At 31.8% G+C, this 20,724-nt stretch overlaps 3 protein-coding genes across 4 annotated transcripts; 2 read left to right on the forward strand and 1 right to left on the reverse strand.

Moving 5' to 3' along the window:
- Positions 1–1,587: 1,587 nt before the first annotated feature.
- On the forward strand, positions 1,588–10,509 carry LOC136271617 (uncharacterized protein MCAP_0864-like). Its single transcript, XM_066071985.1, has 11 exons — positions 1,588–1,715; positions 2,211–2,327; positions 3,891–4,013; positions 4,456–4,572; positions 5,365–5,475; positions 5,911–6,102; positions 8,522–8,723; positions 9,067–9,171; positions 9,522–9,674; positions 9,799–9,894; positions 9,989–10,509. The coding sequence occupies exons 1-11, from the start codon at positions 1,588–1,590 to the stop codon at positions 10,277–10,279; spliced, it is 1,635 nt and encodes a 544-aa protein (XP_065928057.1). The 3' UTR covers positions 10,280–10,509.
- Positions 10,510–11,212: 703 nt separating this feature from the next.
- Positions 11,213–15,873, reverse strand: LOC105336376 (ras-related protein Rab-9A). The gene is made up of 2 exons (XM_011440673.3): positions 15,726–15,873; positions 11,213–12,327 (listed from the first exon to the last, which is right to left on the reverse strand). The coding sequence occupies exon 2, from the start codon at positions 12,306–12,308 to the stop codon at positions 11,691–11,693; it is 618 nt and encodes a 205-aa protein (XP_011438975.1). The 5' UTR covers positions 12,309–12,327; positions 15,726–15,873; the 3' UTR covers positions 11,213–11,690.
- Positions 15,874–15,877: 4 nt separating this feature from the next.
- Positions 15,878–20,291, forward strand: LOC105336378 (nocturnin). 2 transcript variants are annotated; one of them, XM_011440674.4, is made up of 3 exons: positions 15,878–16,118; positions 17,716–17,890; positions 18,692–20,291. In XM_011440674.4, exons 2-3 carry the CDS (start codon positions 17,740–17,742, stop codon positions 19,504–19,506), a joined length of 966 nt encoding a protein of 321 aa, XP_011438976.1. In that variant the 5' UTR covers positions 15,878–16,118; positions 17,716–17,739; the 3' UTR covers positions 19,507–20,291. The 2 variants fall into 2 exon arrangements, with proteins under 2 accessions (XP_011438976.1, XP_011438977.1); XM_011440675.4 differs by lacking the exon at positions 15,878–16,118 and adding an exon at positions 17,441–17,579.
- Positions 20,292–20,724: the final 433 nt, after the last annotated feature.

Raw genomic sequence — 20,724 nt, forward strand, 5'->3', positions numbered from 1 at the left:
CTCTCTCTCTCTCTCTCTCTCATATCGACAATGGCATTGCCATACCCTACAATACACTATTCTTATCTGGATTTCTGTCTTTGATGTTGTAAATCATTATATCTTCTATGGTTTAAAACTTTATCATAACCTATATTTTGACATGTCGATTATTTCATTGAGTTTCGTTTCATAGCTAAAACATTTAGATTAAACAGATCTTTTTTCGCGAGCCGATTTTTACACAGTTGGGGCGAATACACTTCGGGTTAAAATTGTTCGGGGGGAAATACATACAGGGCAAACAAAACCACTTAGATTCGCAAAGCCAACAGTGTTATTTCTAATTTAATTGTTTATACTGTGTGGGGTTAATTCATCAATGTTAATTTAACCATTTTATAACCACTATATAAGAGCTATTAAGACATTTATTTGTAGGAAAGAGCATGTACGAATGATCTTTATTTAGAACAGTTTGATGTTGCTAGGATACAGGTTTCAGATCCATGATTTGATTGGTTAATTTAGATATTGAATCTCGAATTTCGAATCTCGAATCTCGTATTTCGAATCTCGTATTTTGAATCTCGAATGATCCTTCTCGGCTTTCGTATTAATCGGTCGAAAACTACAATGTAGTACATTTTTTGTGCTCCTTAAATTGCATTTATAACACGTATGAAAAACGGTAGCTCCCAGGTCGACCAGCCGATTTTTTTTAGACCCGGATCTACAGACTTGTAGCTAGTTTCAAAGGTGAAATCTTGGGATGTTTTAATACAATTGAATGAACATCGGTTGAACCCTATTTAAAGTATTTATGTAATATGTTGCAAAATACATGTATCTTGGGACAAAGTATATCATATAACATTGTTAAAGGTATAACATTTTGATGAATACTTTCAAATTGATATTTTTAAAAAGAGAATTAGAGTCAACAGGAAAAGTAGAAGATATATCAAAAGAGTTGCAAACACTAGCGCTGGAGTTAGGTATTACAGACGGCAGTCACAAAGAAATAATTGAAGCAGCACGCAGGTATCATACCTTAAAAAGTTTATATGAAAGCACTTTCATCTAAAATATATAATGTTATTTACAAATATTTCCACCCCTTAATTAAGGGAAATACAAAACTCAAAGGAAACGAACACTAAAGACCAGACGAAAGTGTAATAGTTCTTGTTTTAAGAAGTCAAAATGAATATTATATGTTTTGCCAAATAGTTTTGCATGTATTTCTACATCTTTTTTTTATATAATTAAGGAATGAATTCAATATTTATTAGTTTTATACGATATAAAATGGTTTGGGTCAGTTTAAAAAGCCTAAAATGTTCCAAACCATTTTATATCGTATAAAACTAATAAATATTGAATTCATTCCTTATAATTTAATTTTTTTGCTATCAATTGTTTATAAAAACAGTAATTTGATCTATAAAATGACATCAAATTCTACAAAATTCAAACGTAACGTCAGACGGATTGATACGTTTTTGACGTTAGTCTTACTTTGATGTAGGCAACATTCTTTATACGATATAAGATAAATTATTTAACCAATTAGAAAGCGTGTTACAACTAGAATTAAATTATTTTATGTTATCTACATATAGAAAAGCCAATGATTTAGAGGAATTAAAAAAGGCTGTCTTTTCGGTTAACACAGTCAAAGTCAAAGAGCACGACATAGAAAAAGCTAAGGCCAAGATTCAGGATCTTCACAGGTATAAAAACCAACTTATGTTAATGCACTTTATACCTTCCAACTGTATCTTTGTAGTTTTATGCTACATTTTAAAAATCTCTGATTTATTTATCATTATTCATAATCGCTATGTCGGATATATTTGATACAAGTAACAAGACTGTGGGTTGATCACAAATAAACTAAATCATAATTTTTCGTCAGTATAAAAAATTGAAATTAAAGAAAATATATGATATCAACTAAGAAGTTCTTATAAAGATTGAAATCTTGATAAATACCGATCAGTAAAAAAATGATTATTATTATAATTCTCGCCCCCCCCCCCCCACCACCAAAAAAAAAAAAAACAACAAAAGACAACAACAAAACAACATGTGCATCTTCTTGTAAGGATGACAAAAATTAAACGTTAAAAAACTACAACATATAAAGATATTGATACAAGGAATAATACAACAAATCTAAAGTTACTTAAAGACCAATTTTTTAAAAAGAATAATATGTTTTAAAGGTGTCAGGAAGATTTGAAAGTCGTAAAGACAGCAGTGATGAATCCAAATAAAAGAAAGAACTTCAAACTGAAACAATCAACAGAGGAGGTTGTGGAAAAAATTGATACATTACACGGGTATGTAATACATGTAATAATTAAAAATCTGTTCATCTAAAAATAAAAATTGCTATGAAAAGGGCGTGGTCTTCGTCGTGTAAACAAAGCTCAGGTTATGTTTTTGTTTACATTTTAAGTGCCGAAAAGAAATAAAAATTCCAGATTAAGACCTACAATGAATGTGACAAACCGGCTAGAACTGTTTATTTATGTTAAAAGAAAATTGGCAGATAAAAAAACAGCTTGAAAAAGTATATATTGAACCAATGTAAACAAAAAATGGCACGAATTGTGAGATATTTATCGTTCCTATAACTTTACGAATGACACTCATTTTTTTATTGATCAATAGAAATATATTACTATCAAAGCATTAAAAAGAATAAACAAAAAAAATGATGGTTGACCAAAATCGTGACCATGGCCCTTTAAAAGTAAATTCAAAAATAATATCAAAATGATAAAAGTTTTATATAAGTATAGAGTGTTTAAAAAAAATAAGAAAATATTTAACGATAAAAAATATCATTGAAAAAAGCCATATAGCTATAGTTAATGAATAAAGTTTCATTTTGGACCTATATGTCACTGTTAGAAACATTAAGTAACAGCAGATGATAAAGGATTTGGTTTCCATGAAGTTCATATTTATAATAAATGTAGTATGATATACATTGCAAGATCCATATGTACATGTACGTTCACAGTTGATTTACTATGTAATTGAATAATTATTTCTTATGCTATTAAATAATTCTAACTAAAATTTGTTTTACTTCAAATTCAAATCGAAAGAAATACAACCAGAAAAAAAAATGATAACCATTATTCTCGACAAAAAAAGACGTTTGTGCTTCCTTGTAAATATATTACAATTAAAATCTGAAGAAGCTAAATCAAACAGGAAATTGATGCATGGAATAATAAAGTTAGATTAAAGTTACGTAAAGAATTTAAAAACCTCACAAAACAACCATGTGTTCTTCGATTTCGTTTGAATATAATAATTTTATAGATGTCAGGAAGATTTGACAGTCATTAAAACAGCAGTGATGAATCCTAACAAAAGTAAGGACTTCAAACTGATACAATCAACAAAGGAGGTTGTGGAAAGAATTTTTACTTTATACAAGTATGTTATAAATACATGTATCATATCTATTGTGCCAAATTACAGATTAATATTGAAAGTCAATACAAAAATAATATAAAGATGATACAATTTTATATACATATATATAACGTGCAAAAAATAAGAAAATGTTTGTCAAATAAAACATCATTGAATGTGTTCATGCATCTTTAATTAATGAGTATAATTCCTGATTAGATTCAAAATCATGTTCAATAGTTAGAATACACGATTAGGAGATTTACATCTTTTAGCTATAAAACGTATGCTCCCACCATTTATTTCAGGGAAATACAAAACTTAAAAAAAACGACCACTAAAGACAAGAAAATAGGATAATATTTATTTCAATTAGTTATTTTGAGAAGTCAAATGTAAATAAAACATATATCATGTTTTATCTATTAGTATACATTTTACTCCTAAGCTGTAATATATGTCATCTGCAGAAGAGCAAAGGAATTAGAATCTAATCTTGAGGAACTCAAAAAGGTTGTCTTTTTGGTTACAAAAGTCAAAGAGAAAGAACACAACATAGAAAAAACTAAGGCTAAGATACAGGATCTTCACAGGTAGAAACACTACATATTCATGCACTTTATCTTCGTACTTTTAATTCAACATTCAAAAAGTCTCCGGTTTACTCATTTATTTATAACCGCTATGGCGAAAAATCAAATAATAAAAGACTTGTCGGGTGATCGCTTATTTAACTAACGGTTTATCGGTATTTCTAACGCTACAATGATAAAAATAATTAATAAAGCATAAAGTTTTTTTTTTAATTCAAATATCGAAAATTGCAGACCAGAATAAAAACAAAGATAATTATAATCATAATGCTCGTTAGAGAAAAAGATGTTGGAAAAATAATTTCAAACTACAACAAAGAAATTGATGCATGAAATTTGTACATTTATTACTCTACAAATTAAAATTCTGTTATATATAGATCAAATTCCTTAAAACGAAATACTGAGACTTTCTTTTTTTCATGTTTGTTTGAATATGTAGTTATGAGAAAGAATTAACCACCATAAAGACAGCAGTGATGAATCCAAACAAAAGCAAGGACTTCAAACCGACAGAACCAGCAGAGGTGGTTGTGGAAAGAATTAATACATTATACGGGTATTTGATATTCAAATTTGAATTTATAGTTAATTTTTAAAAAAATCACATTTAAATATAAATGAACTAAAAATTCGTTTGCTTTATATTGATATTTATGTCTCGAAAATAACAATAGCCATTTACTCAAAGTTTATACATAGAAGAGTACAATATCTGTGTACAAATGAAATTAGCACGCCTCCTGTTTTATATTTGAAAATGACAGATGTCAGGAAGATTTGACATTGGTAAAAACAGCAGTGATGAATCCAACCAAAAGTATGGACTTCAAACCAACAAAAACAACAGAGAAGATTGTGGAAAGAATTAATGCTTTACACGGATAAATGAATAAGTAAATCGGCTTGATCGCAATGGGGGTTGGGAGAGAAGTTTCCATAAGAATATATAGAGAAAAATCTTTAAAAATCTTCTCCTCAAAAATCAATTGGCCAGAAAAGCTGTAACTTGTGTGGAAGCATCCTCAGGTAGGGTAATTTGAGTTTCTTAAAATTCCATCAGGGGCTCAAAAACTGTTGTAGATTTATAGATATTTTTAAAGATCTTCTTGAGAACTGTAATACACATTATTGTATATGACATTAAAATCACCCTGTTTAAAAGTGACTCAATGTTCAACATAATATCATCTGAAGAAAAATTTGAAGTTTTTTGCATATTTTTTTTTAATACATTGTCGAGATATTTTGTATATGACTCCATTATGGCTAATGTTGCTAAGGTGAGTGATGTGGCCCATGGGCCTCTTGCTGCATCTTTATAAAATGTGCATTGTTTTATATTGTGCAGAATGTATAAGAAGATGGAGGCTAACCAAAAGATGCTATGCGCTGTAATTCTTGGTAAAAATAAGCAACCCAATATGGAAGAGGCACTGAACGCTGTACAGGTTTTGAAAAAGTACACATACAATTGAAAGAAAATTGTTATATTTTGAACAACTTTCAATACTGAATTAATTAAATTTAGGTCCGTAACCTTACTATTGGTTGGATTGGGGCTCCCTTCATAATTTCACGTCCCGCAGATGTAGGTTCAGATAGGTTTGCATTCTACGAACAAGACAGAACAAAATAAAGTAAAGCATGCCTTACATGTATATAATTTTATAGATAAATTATTGGAGAAACGAATAGTACTAAACACTTGTTCGCTGCTTTTCCGCTAAAAGCGAAAATAATTGCAATTCACGGAGGGGGATGCTCCACGAAATTTTGAGTTAGACATTTTGTGTTATTATCATATTTAACTTTATCACAGAATTAAGTGCCTGTGAAAGCTGTCCTATCGTCAGAAAATTTAAACAAATCCAATGATGATTCACTCAATTTCTAGAGCTGCTGATGAGAGCAAGAATGACATTCAGCAAAAGAAGGCGGGACTAGAACAAATGGAGAAAGAAATTGACCTCCTTAAGAAACAACTTAAAGAAACAGAGACATTGCTCAAAACCTATCAGGAGAGGGAGCAAAAGTTACTAAACGATCTGAAAGAAGTTAAAAGTCAGAAAGAGAATGCTCTGATAAGGTAATGCCTATAGTTGATGAGTACCACTGATGTTGTTTTAAGCAATTTGTTCTGTCTATGCTGCAGGTATCATTGAAAACCGTATTTATTAAGATATATATTCTGTCTGAGGGTGTTTAGTAACAGTTGTGTTATATTTAGGCTTTAAAATTCATAGAAGTTAAAATTATCATTGCTACGACAATTTGTTGTGTGTGAAAGGTGTCTATTGTGTTTGTAGTTTAAACTTATATTATGCTATCGTTTGCTGATTTAATCTAAATATAAAAAGTACAGAAACACATCTAGATTAAGAATTCAGTTATGTAGTCTATAATTCCAATACTCCAATCAGGATTAGATCTGGCAATGCACGAATCCTTTCATTTTATATTTCACCTAAACTGAATGCTCGGTGAGTTTTAGCCAGGGCCTTTGTTATGGTTCCATGGTTTTTTCTGCTGTTCTACACGTAGCTTCACGTACCAAAAATCAAACAATTAGATAAAAATTGATAAGGACGAAATTTGTATAAAACCAAATAACATGAAAAATTGTGACTTTGAGGTATTTTGAAAATTTATGGTACACATGGCACGCAGTTACTCTAAAAGGTTGTTTCAGTCATAGGAATAGCACATGGGTCCTTTTATTAATGAATGGAAGTTAAGTGGACATGTCAAAATTTTGGGTAAATATACTCATATTTTTTCAACCATTTATTAACGTGTTCAATATTCAAGATATTTCCCATGGTCAGCCAATATTTTAGCGTCAGTTTTCGAGTACCAGCAATCGAGATACAGTGCTGTAAATATAACCAAATTGAAATAAAAGCATGTAAAGCTTTATATTTACATCTACCAAGTATTATTCCCTCCATATTTCTTACGGAAACTTTGAGTTAATGCATAGCTCTATAGAAACAGCCAGACTGAAATTTACACGCCCTGTTTATCGATTGGTCGATATCTACAGCGACCTACCGGTAAGAAAAATCACAGACTGTACGAAATAATCATGATGATGTCAGACTCAGAGTCTTACAGGAGACGATTTGGCTGTTTCTTTTAGCTAACGTACTTATGTACATTAAATCCTTTTATAAAGCAGATATGACATAATAAAGTCAAGCATGTAATATATATGACATGTGGTGATGACGAACAGTGTCCAAAATCAAAAGTAAAAATAAATTTATATGATTTTGTAGGTAAATTATTGGAGAAGCGAATGGTACTAAATATGGTACTTCATTGCTGCTTTTCCGTTGAAAGCGATATTGATTGTCATTTACGATATTTTACGGAACTTCACGGAATTTTAAGATACCTAATTATTATTATACTATGGCATAATATTTGTCACATAAACAAGTGCTTGTGGAATCTGTCCTATCATCAGTAAATTTCCAACAAATCATATGATAATTTTTTACATTGATATCTAGAACTGCTGATGAGAGCAAGACTGAAATTCAACAACAGAAGACGACACTTGAAAAAATGGAGAAAGAAATTACCGAGCTTAGGGGTCAACTTAAAGATGCAGAGAATAAACATCAAACATTGCTCAAAAGAATCAGGAAAGGGAACAAAAGCTAACTGATGAGATAAACGACGTAAGAAGTCAGAGAGAGAAGGCGCTGACAAGGTACGGATTATACTTTACAGTAACACAGGTGTTGATTTTATCATTGTAAACTGTTCTTAGTATGGTGTATATGATTTAACCATTGAGTGTAAACGTGTTTACTACTAATAATATCCCATTTCTTTAACAGCGACATTATACATTATACATCACATTACGTTTTCGACCACATATAGAAACTATACTTCATTCATTAAATTCATAATTTCTATTCTCCATTTGGATTCGATCCGACGAATCCATTCAGTTTTTAGCTCGCCTGAACCGAAGGCATAAACGTTTGTCTTCTTAGTGTTATGCGAGTTCATCTTCTTTTGAACTAACTTACAAAATTAAACAATTCGCAAAAAATAGTTTAACAATGAGTAATTTTATAAATCTTCTATTTATTGATTATCAAATCTTGTAACATGAAAAATTGAGACATTAAAATTTTAAGTATGTACGATAAACATATAGCACGCCATCTTTCTATGATTAGCAGAATCGCAATCTTTATAATAATAAAAAGGTGGTTAAAGGAAATTGTCAAGATTTCGGCTAAAAATTCCCCAAGTTTTTTTTCTTTTGTTGTCAGTTTTTTTTATCGTGTGTTTTGTCAACGCTTTAGTGCTTGAGTAAGATATGCCTAATAGTTAGCAAACATTTGAATGTTTCGAGTTGGAAAGGATTGAGATGCAGTGCTATTGAAGTATAATAACTCGGAAATTATAAAAAATATACATAATTTATCACATCGTTACATAGTCCTGGGGGTCTCCATTTGTCCTTGTATGTAATTTTACAGATTGGGTGAAGTAGCTGGCGCTAAACTAACGGAGTCCAATCCATACATAACTGATCTTAGTGATCCGAACAGACCAGAAAAAATCGGGGAACAGTTCAGCGAGCTATACGACAACCTGTGGACGGACGTCTTTGAAAAATTGTCTGGTACATGTAAACTGTCGGAAAGAGACTCGATACAGACGCTGCTACAAATTCTAGAGGTACGTTAACACTGATAGTAATTGTCAACATAGACCATCGGCAAAAACAATTTTAAAAGTAAATTCATAATACTTTTGCATTACCAATCTGAATATTTTCCTTCACTCTTTATTTATACACAAGACTTTTTGTGTAAAGGACTTGGATTTATAGAGACAAAAAAAAGATTTTTCAGTCCTCTTAAAATCATGGGTTAATCTTTGGATTATTATAAATTGGCTCGATTGCATATATATTTTAATTTGACAAGATATCAGGAATAAATAATTGAGTGATTACACAAAGTTTTATATTAACACAACTTAATGATATAAAATATCGGCTTTCTTGTTCGATTTTTAGGATTCGTATGGCTATTGCAAGGACATTTCCAGCAAGAGATATTCAAATACACTAGCTGAGTTGACGCTTTGGAAATTTGTTGAGCCCAACGAAACTCCTTCGCAAGTACATGAACCAATAAGAATGTCTAGAAAAATTAAATAAAGGCACACCAATGCGAAAATTTTAGGCAAAGTAAAGTCGATATGCGCAATATCTAAAGGTGTTATTATGACAGAATTTATAATAACGCGAAACACTGCATGTTTGATTTTAGAAAGGGTGTTCTAACGCAAACCAAAAGGCGTCTATTATGATGCTTTTGAAGTTTGTATTATAGCACATTTTTTTCAATTTATATCTCTTGGGATTTACGATATTTATAACGTTTTTTATGTATGTACAGTAACAATAACTTTGAACATTGGTTTTATTAAATTTTGTTAATAAGTCTTGTTTATTTATTTTTCACCAAGAAGAAAGAAGGGAAAAATAACCCAAAGAAAAAGAAAGGCGCTGATACCAAGGAAACAACAGTTAATATAACTCTTGATGAACTTCAGAAGTTACAAACTTTGTTGGACTCCCCCAGTTCTAGTTCTCCAGCGTACAGTAAAGCAGTCGATTCGGTAAAATAGTTATCAAAAACGTTCCTTATTATAATATATTGGAAATTGTTCCAGTTTTCCCGTTTTAATTTCTGTAAACATAAGTAAAGTGTGCAGAATTTTTATAATCAGAGTTTCCTTGTAGATTCTCGTGAAGATTGGGTTGAATGTGACCAACTTGAGCAACATAAAAAAAATGCTAAAATCATCACTGGAGGGAACAAGTGTCATCGTACAAGAGGTATATCTGGTTCCACAATGGGAGAGAGGACGATTATTCAAGACATGTATACATTATAGTTTAATTAAAAATTGGTTGTTTCATCTCTTTATAGAGTTTTTGGAAACAAAGAAGCGAAGATCCAAATGGACAAAAGGAAGTTTTGGAGTGTACAAAGCCTTTTTTGATGAAGTGCGTTCATATTTGTTGGTTAATGGTAGGTCAGGATCCGCCAGTATATTTGAGATTCTCGGACAAATGTAAGGATAAATTTAATAAACACATTTATCGGGAGTACACGACCAATGGGGAGGTGCTGGACTTCGTGGTTTGGCCTGCAATCTTTCTTCACGAGAATGGACCCCTTCTCAAAAAGGGCTTGGCGCAACCAATTTCAAAGAAATAGCGTTTCATGTAAATAAATTGCTTGTGTCCGATACCATTCCAATGGTTTTTATTCATTGTTTAACGGGTCAACTACTCTTACAGTGACCTATTATTTTCCACCATTAAGCAAGACAGGATTAACATTTTTTAAATCGATTTACATGTTTTAACATGTTTATGTTATAGTAAATGAAAAGGTTATTACTACCAAATGCATTTTTGAGTTACATGGAGCAGGCACTGTTGTGCAATGCAAAGTCAGATACTAAGTACATGCGCCAATCCAGATATGTTTTGGGGGGAAGGGGGTGTGATGGGAGTTCTGAGGCCTATGTTTGATAAGTTTTCCCAGTGAAAAAAATAGTGAATTTCCAGGGGGGTCCAAATTTCACCGCCCCTTTAGATCCGCCCATTAAGTAGTTCTTTCTTATAAACATGTATTATCAGTAATATTAACCTTGACATTGTTTAATGTCTATATTTAATAAGGATTTACATGCATTTGAATTTTTTTTTTTTTTTTTGGATATTACCATTTGATTTTATCAAAGATGCACTGTTATTATTATTAATCCAGTTATTTTAAAAATGCATTGAATTTCAAATAGATTTTCTTAATTTATGTCAATATCTGGTTTGTTTTTTTCAAACACTTTTCTAGAATTCATTGTAAAATGTTTGTAAAGTTAAATTCATTTTCAAATTTAAGGTACTTAAGGGTGCTCAACCTATTAAAAATGTTTTCTCTGAGAAACTTGTACTTGTTTATAACATTTATATAGACACAAAAAGGAAAATTATAAAGGATTTCTAAAGGACGTCTAATTACTGGTACATAAAATGGCGTCGATAGACTTCAGTGGTAAATATTCACAAAAACTCACGAAAAACAAGACTTATTGTGATTTTCCACCCAATTAACTACCACAGACAATAAAACATGACCATGATAAATATGAACATATATTTATTGTTCTAAATAAAACATAACACTTCACATTCAAGTATTGTGATCACTTATTCATCACAACTCTTCAAAATTATTACATGATTACTCGTTTTAAAAACACAGAGTGAATGTTTGCAAAAGACTGTTCAATGGAATAATTAAAATTACATCACATTTTATTCCCCTTTGATATTGTATAAATTTACAAGTATTGTTTTACAAAAGAGTGTTGAACATAATGCTTAGCATTGACTTTCAGTGATATAATATAGAATTACAAAGAGTGTTTTATGCCCTATTGCACATTCTCTCTCCTCATAAACATTATGACCAATGTACATTTATTCTCCAATGATCAATGACAAGTATGTAGTCCTGATTAGAGAAAGAGTGCACTAGAGTAAAGAAAAAAGCTTTTGCCATATTTGCCAAAAACTATGAAAATTAGAAATATTTTGCAGAAAAAATACAATAAGCTTCATCAGTTACCACAGCAACCAGAACTCTGGGTTTTGGCCTTCCTCTTTAGGTCAACTGTATTCCCGTGTTGTGTTTTGATCTCTATCACGTCTTCCAAATCCCGTAGCCTTTTTATTGCTGCTTTAAATGCCTCGTCAACATTTGTGGAATCTTTGGCGCTAGTTTCGAAATAAGGGGCTTGTCCATTAGCTTGACACCACTCTTGGGCCATTTCCGTAGAAACCATTCGGTTTTCCATATCAATTTTGTTCCCTAGTATCACAAACGGAAAGTTGTTTCCATCCTGAATGTCAGCATAATATAGGAATTCCTTTTTCCACATTGCCAAATTTTTAAAACTCTGAATATCATCAACAGCAAATGTCAACAAACAACAGTCTGCTCCTCTATAAAACGGTGTTCGTAAACTCTTAAATCTTTCCTGTCCAGCGGTGTCCCATATCTGCATGGTGTAATTCTCTCCCTCGTATGTGACATCCTTGTTTAAGAACTCCACCCCAATGGTGTGAAATGATTGGGCATCAAATTTGTTGCTCACAAATCGATTCATTAAGGAGCTCTTCCCCACTCCCCCATCTCCCAGGAGAACAACCTTAAGTAACTTGGATTTTTGAGACATCCCTCAAGTTGATGATTCCCTGGAAAAGAAATATTTCAAACAAAGGTTTAAACATATTGTAGGCTAAAGATAAATTGTGTTCAAGCTGTCATTTTGTCATACTTTAATAGTTTATACATGTACTGTAGTTCTCAAATAGCTGGAAAATCAGTAATGAATTGGATTAAATCAACACATTAATCAGCAATGAGTGATTAGAAATGAACTGACAGGTCAGTGTAAGAGTTAGCTATCAAGAGTGACAGCTGAGTTTAAGTGATAACAGTGATTATATAATCAATCCTAATCATTTCTCAGCCAACAAAGGGCATGTTACCCACACACATACATTCAATGATACTGATTTTTATTTTTTTTGGACAACAAACATATCTCTTTTTTCTTATTTAATGGAAACCTTGGACCTCAGTTAAGAGTTTATTAATAATTATTTAAGACGAAAATTACCCAATGACTGATGTTTAATTTGAATACAAAACTTTAGATCTGTAAGACCCAATTCTGCAAATTATAGACACAAAGATCTCGTAGACCTCTGAAAATTGAAGTGTGTTGTTATTCCTATATTGTAGTTTTTTGTACTTGCAAAATGCTTTTCACATATATAGCAGCTAGAGCAGTGCTAACAAATCATCCTACTTTTTTCATATGAATTGAAATTTGAGTTGAAATTTTTTTTGTGAGTTAAATAAAAGCTAGTTGCCATTCCACACCCAATAATATGAACCCAGATCATTTTAAAAACTTAATATCAGGATTAAAATTCTGTCAAAATAGACAACATGGCAAACAATTCAAACTAACATGCTTTGTCTCATTGTTATTTGGTTCAGTCTCGTATACAAAGAAGTCACTGTCCAACAGAGGTTTTATAGGCAAAAATGTCTCAGACAAACATGTTAAGATTTTACGAGATTTTATATAACAAGAAGCTAAAATGATCTTATTTAATTGATGTGAAAAACCTTGTCCTTCCCGTTTTACATATCAACAAAACACACAGTTCTGGAGATTTAGTTGTGTCTCCTGGGACTCAGAGTAAAAAAAAGAAGATATTATATTATCATGAGTATAATTAGCCATTTATGATCAAAGTGATTGGATGAATGAAAATTGTATTCTTTTTTGTCTGATGTAAAACATGCAATAAAAAAATCTTTCAAACAATACACTTCTTTTATAATTTTCAACAGTATTTTTAATGAGAAAATACACCATACAAATATCTTCATGTTTCATTAAGTTTTAATACTTAGTGCGTTGTAATTTAGCGAAAAAGTCCATTCAATTCATTCGTTCTCTCGAAACCATATAAATGGTACATTTAAGAGGTACATTATCTATATAAAACATATTTACATATATATAGGCTCAGAAGGTCTATTTTGAGTCCTGATATTTTTTTCCATGAACAGATCAACTGAATTTTGGGACTTGGGCCACACCAATATAATTTCTTGTTCGTCAGACATCAAGTGAAGAAAGGTACAAGCAGGCGAGCAATTAAATAATAAAGAAGGTGGGTGAATAAGGCGTGTAAACTGCCCATATGAGGATAGATAAGATACTATAAAATTAAAATATGAACAACTCTCATAATTTCTTTCTCAATTATTAAAAACAATGTATATTTACCATAACATCGATTTATAACCTTTAAATATGTTAAATATTTAAAGTAGGTTGATTTAAACTGGCGTATGCGTGTCAAAACATCCAAATAGTGTCATTTTTAGAACTTCAATGCCTTTTCTTTTATAGAGTGGGTCTGGGCTCCATATTTTTGTAATAGTCTATATGAGGTTTAAAGGAAATCAAACCGATTTCAATCAACAAAAACATGGACAGATGACCCACTATACTTTAAAAATGTAATTTTGTATGCCAACAATGGAACGTTTTAGAGAAATACTACAAGTCCGTAAATTCGTGGTTGAAGTTGCATTTAGCATTTAACAATGAAGTTTGTTGTGACTGAAATGGCTCAGTGGTTAGAGCACCAGACATTTGGTAACATTATAGAGCTAGGTTTTTTAGGTTTTGGGTTCAATACCACCAAAACTTTAGAATTTATTTTTTTTTTCTTATCGTTTGTTAAAATATTCAAAACTGAATATAGTTAGAAATCGTGCTTTTGTAAACTTGTAATATAACATCATATAGTATATTTGGTTGGGAAAAAATTAATTTGAAATTGTTTTTCACTACAAAACCAAATGGGCATTTGCGCTATCTTGTTCCCCCATCTTCTTATATTTTGTAGCCAAAACATATTTTGGGCGCTATATAAATAATTTGTGCGGAAATTATATTTGTGTGGCCTTGTGGAGAAAAGGAAAAATTGCTCTAAAAGTGGCAATATGTAACTCTATTATACCCTGCATCGTTATTGTAAAGGTATTGTCAACCATGATTAGGGGGAAGATTAACCAAAAAATAAAGTATAACTGAAAAGATTGGCTTCTAATGACAACATGCTACTGTCACAGTGCCCAGGTCACGTATACTTGCAATGTAGCAGCCACGAAGCGGATCAGCTTCGCGTCGATTTTAAGTCTGTTAAAAATAATCTTCAGAGGAATAACACATTTTTATACATGAAAAACCTTTTTGAACATGCATAAGTAGTTAAGTCCACAAAATATTCATTTAACGAGTCGCACTCGGAATGTCTCAGATTTTATCGTTAACATGGCGACCATAAACAGCGAATTTTCAAACGTGATGATAAAAGTGGCAGCATTTTGGTTGCAAAAACGGTTAATGTAGTAATATGGGATTATAAAAGAGCAACATTAAAGATATTTGAGACTAATCATATGAAAATTTAGGCGAGATACAGCGCGATATAATTTTTTTTTATTTGCTACGAAGCGAGTATATGGGACGAATTCTATCGTTAAACCGGGTCCATAGGACATCTGCTATTTTAACGACAGAACATTCTATCTATCTGCAATGTTACAAGTCATGTGATACAGATAGGGACAAAAACTGTACAAATCCAAACTGTACAAATCCAATATATTGATCTAATGATAATCTGGTATCATCAGAAATGTGACAAATTTTCAATATATCATAATACATGTACAACAGAAGACTTTGTTTCAACAGCCTCTTAATTGGAGGAGCTCTTGAAATATTTCATTATCAATTTCCGTGTTGTAAATTATTTCATAGTGAAAAACAAAGACATAACCAAAAACGTAAATGCGTTAAAAATCTGTTTATCACCATAAACACACAAAATTGAACACACGGTCAATTTGGTTATATATAGGGTAACAGCATATTTTACACCGAACCAGCCATTTCTCAATAGCAGAATTGAAATGAAAATTGCACGCACATGTCTTCACATGGAAATATTTACAGTATGCATGGCATACTCAAATACCTAATCCATTAATTTACCTGCTTGGTTCTTGAACTATAGCTATTAAACGCCTGTTTTCTCCGTAAATTTCATTGTTTTCTTTTCAGTTTCGTCAACATGATGGCAGATCAGTCACTGACGTCAGGTAAGTCATGTGATGCATCACGCGGAATTCCCTTTCCGGTAGACGTGAACTCTCGTTGCGAAGGACGCGTCGAATATCAAACCGGTGGTTGTTGATATTTTTACCTGAGTATAATTTAAGTGTGTACGTGCTAAGAAATAAATATCAGAATTGAATAAACATTGTGTCATAGTTGCCAGATTAAGCACGCCAATTTACAGATGAACTTTAGATCAATACGGAATACTTTTACGTCGATTTTTGTCTTTTATTACTGCTTTACTAACATCCGACTGAAAAATAACAGGTAAGACCGTAAGTTATAAGGTATTCTATATGATATCATGGTTGTTTTTTAAACATTTCCTCCAACTGTGGAGAGTAGGAGTGATTTCAATAAAGTCGGATTCTCGGATTATTTGACCACTTGTCAGTTTCCTATACCTGTATATACTGGCTTTAGCTATTCTTAGCTGGTTAGGACCCAAAGAAAATAATTGCCCATTTGGGATTTAAATCATATGGTTTATAAAAGGAATGTGAATTCAACTATTCGCGTTATTTTGTCCTCACTTAATATACCGTGTGTAACAAAATTTATGAAGTTTTGAAGTACAGTATAAATTTTCATGTTGATGTAAATTTTGTTGATTTGATATTTGTGATTTCTGTTAATATGCTCTGTACCAAGTTTCTGCATTCATCCCTTTCTGTGTAATATCTCGATGATCATAAATACCTTAGTGCCAAAACTACATCTACTCACTATATAGTGAATGAAAAAAGTCCAGATTACCTGTTTTGAAACGCCCCCTCTGTCGCTTCAGGTTTTAATCATAACCAAAAATAGAAAGTCTACAGGGATTTTAAACACCATCAATAGCCCCTTAACTTGTTATCTTTCTTTACCATAGAGACAAAGACCCTTAGGTTATATGGATGTTTTAATTTAATAAATACATATCATCTTATCTGAATAAAATAGGCCTACTGTTCTTAATATTGTATTTCTTCTCCAAGATTAGTTAGTTGTTGTTATCCAGATAAGTTATTGAACCTCACATTTATGATTTAAAAACATTATCATCTGAATATAGAATTCACAAAAAGAGAGCTATTTTGGAGTCCTTTGCCCAATGCTAATTTGCCCTTGGTGGCATCTCATTCTGATAATAGAAACTTTACTTCATTGGGATTTTAATTTTGTGTTCTCAGCCACCAGGAATAATTTAATTATAATTCATTTGTAAATTTATTAATCTTATACATGTATTGAGAAATGAAAAGTTACTTAATTAAAAGAAGAAAATTGATTATACTTTTTAGCATGTTTTAAATTCAATGATATTTTTTAGCATGTTGAAAAAACATTCTCTTACTATATATAGTAATTAATTTCAGCTAGAACAAATAGTTAGTAGGTAATACTTGTAAAGTATAAAAATAAGATCATGTTTGTGTGGTGGCATATTGGTCAGAAATAATCAGGTCACTAGTTGAAATTGGTTGTTGATTATCACAGGAAAGCTGATTCAAGGGTACCAATAGTCTCTGCATGGTTTCATCTCCTCCGGATACTAGTAACTCACACACACACACCTTAGATCTATGTCCATATATGAGCCTTGCCCATTCAAGAAAACACGTACAATACAAACGTTCCTTAGAAAACCATACAGGAAATGTAAACAAAATGCAGAACTAATGATAAGATGAAAACAGGAAACACTTGGTCATTCATGCCATATCTTAACCATATAAAACTGCGGTAATGACTTAGAATCAGGATCTTTAAATTCATTCAAATCAGTGTTAAACTTTATCAAATCTTAACCTTGTGGGATGATTATTAGAGGAACATGAACCGAATTTATTGATGATAATTTTTGTGAATTTTTTTTTAGTTGATGTGTCACCAGTAAGGAACAATGTCTACAGCAGCGGCTCTAACTGAACTGCAGAAGGACATACAGAAGAAGAAACTGCCCAGTCTCTTGGACCGGAAGTTTGAAAAAGTTGCAGGGTGTGACAATGAAGAGGGGGACTTCTCTGTCATGCAATGGAATGTTTTGGCTCAAGGTAGAGTGATCTTTGTAGTTTGTAATATTCTATCTTACCATTTAAACAAAAAGATAAATTCAATGTCCGTTATGCTAAAAATCCCCCCCCCCCCCCCCCACCAAATAGTTTATTATAGAAAAAACACAAAAATTTGCACATGCAGATGCATGTATAAAACTTTTTATATTGTATTTGATAGTGTATTTTAGCCTTAATATTTCATCACTTTAGCATGTTTAGTGTTAAGCTTGCCTCTTGAAGCATCTTCAATATCTTATTTTATTTTCAAAACTATTATAGCACAAAGGCATATTTTATAACCATACTCATGCATTAGGACATTTGAATAAGATACATAGTGTTAAATCTAGGATTTGAAAAGGGCATGTTAAATAATGGTAAAAAGGGCACTTTTCTCAGCGGTAAATATTATAAAACCTGGTAAATATTATAAAACCTTGAAAGGTGTACTTTTTTCTGCGGTAATATTATAAATCATTGATCCTTGAAACAAGCGTATTTTAAGAAAATTTTGCATCGTAATCAAGTGTGACCTCAAGATCTGTACATCTACCAGCATTAATTTTCTTTTGTATAAAATTTTTATACAAAAGAAAATTACTAGTAATGCTGGTAGATGTATGATATCTTTAGATCTGTTGCATAGCAGTGATAGGCCAAATAAGTGAATTAACCCCTTTAAACTGTAGAGACATTTAATAAACATTAACATAAATATTTTTAGAGGAGGGTTCAGAAAACGAGATCAAAAAGAGCCAAATTACAAATATTAGTGTTTTATTTTTATCTAATTTGCAGGACTGAGCGGAGGAGATAATAATTTTGTTCTGTGTCCACGTGAGGCCCTCTCGTGGGAAAATCGCCAGCTACGCATACTGGAAGAAATCTATCGCACCAGTCCTAGCATTCTGTGCATGCAAGAGGTAGACTGCTTCTCCTTTCTGAAAAATAAGTTAAGCTCACTGGGCTATGAAGGAGAGTGGGTGCAGAAACCATCCTCTCCTTGTATGGAAATGGAGAATAATATGGGGCCTGATGGCTGTGCTCTATTTTATCGAAAAGATAAATTCCAACTGCTACAAGCTAAACATGTCAACCTTAAAAAAAATGGGAGAGAAACAAATCAGTCCGGCCTTGTTTGTAAACTCAAGTTCCAGGATAACGACCACCTGATATATGTGGCAGTAATTCATTTAAAGGCAAAGTCTGGTTACGAAGAGCTGAGGCATCAACAGGGGAAATACCTGCTAGAATATCTGGCGAAGGAATCTGGTCCAGAACCCATTATAGTGTGCGGTGACTTCAACGCTAGCACAAAAGAACCCGTGTATAAGGACTTCAGTGACAGTGAGCTGGGATTGAAAAGCGTGTACAAGGAGAGTTCAGCCGATCAGAAGGAACCCAAGTACACCACATGGAAAATCAGGGCAGGGCCGGATGGAGGAAATACGGAGAGCTGCAAGACAATAGATTACATATGGATCCGAGGAAACTTGAAGCTGACGTCGGTCCTCAGTATACCTAAGGATGAAGCCATCGGTCCGAATCGACTGCCAAGCTACCAGTACCCATCTGACCATTTTGCACTGGCTTGCAAATTGCTGTTCACTTAGTTATTATATTATGGTATATTCTAATTTATTAAGAAGTACGAGTAGAAAAAAATCTATGGTATATTACTTACACCAGTATTACATAGTTTTCTATTTAAATATTTTGATATTATTTTACAGTTCATCATAGTAAAAGTAGATTTTATACTGCAATGCTGTTTTCTCTTTGACCCACCCTTCATAGTTTCATAATTCTTGCAATTATCGTAGATACATATCAACTCTTAATTTACATAATGTTAATAATTGGTATAATCCCCTATTCCCACCCATTGTTTTACACATACATCATTATAAAATGGTATTTATTTAACATTTATTTTAGTGCATTTATTCATGGCTAAACAATAGTGGTAGTGAGTAATAGTCTTAACTCAATTCAACATTTCTCTTATCTATGAATCTCAAAGCATGTACTTGTATATATGCTGTAAACACAAGACAACTATAATTTCAGGCTGTGAGTCTTTGAACTTTTTAAAAAAAAAATTTTTGTGAGAAAAAAAAATCCTCATCAAACACTAAACTAGAGAATCAGCTGATTATTAAATATCATTGATTTAGGGCATGAAACATGTCTGCTTATTTATGTTAAGTTTTTATAAATGTGTTGCATTGTATGTACCCGTAATATTGCCCTCTTCTCAAGTGACTAATTTCAATCTCTTTGTTAACAACTAATTGAATTAGTTCTGGAAAATTTTGTTTTAACTAGACTTGAAAACAAAACCAATGTTTTCATTGCACTTGCTACTCTAATTCTTACAAAAATAAACAATATTCTTCTGAGATCATTGTTATCTCTTTAATTGACTAAGAATGTAATCAAACTTAAGGTTTGTTTAACACAATTGCTCTTGTCCGAGTTACACTGTCTCAGACCAATAGAAGGTAAAACATCAGGCAGGTATGAAATTAAAAATTCACTTCAACGCTTTCTTGACTTTCCAACAAAAGCTTTGTAAACAGATGGTCTTGCACAATGAAATATGAAATAATTATGTTTATTCATGCAGCAAAGCAATTAAACTTTTATATGTACCCGGTAGTTGGGAAGACCTTTAGTTGTACCAGTAAATAGAAAAAAAATATGCTCAATTCAGTTCCTGCGGTTCATTTTCTATCCTTTTAAATTAATATTTTATCAGGCTTTGTATAATCCAATCTCATGCCCATGTTTGTCACTCTGAATTGATTTTTAAAATGCATGGTATAAAA

This window comes from Magallana gigas, chromosome 2 (genome assembly GCF_963853765.1).
Source record: "Magallana gigas chromosome 2, xbMagGiga1.1, whole genome shotgun sequence".
NCBI lineage: Eukaryota > Metazoa > Mollusca > Bivalvia > Ostreida > Ostreidae > Magallana > Magallana gigas.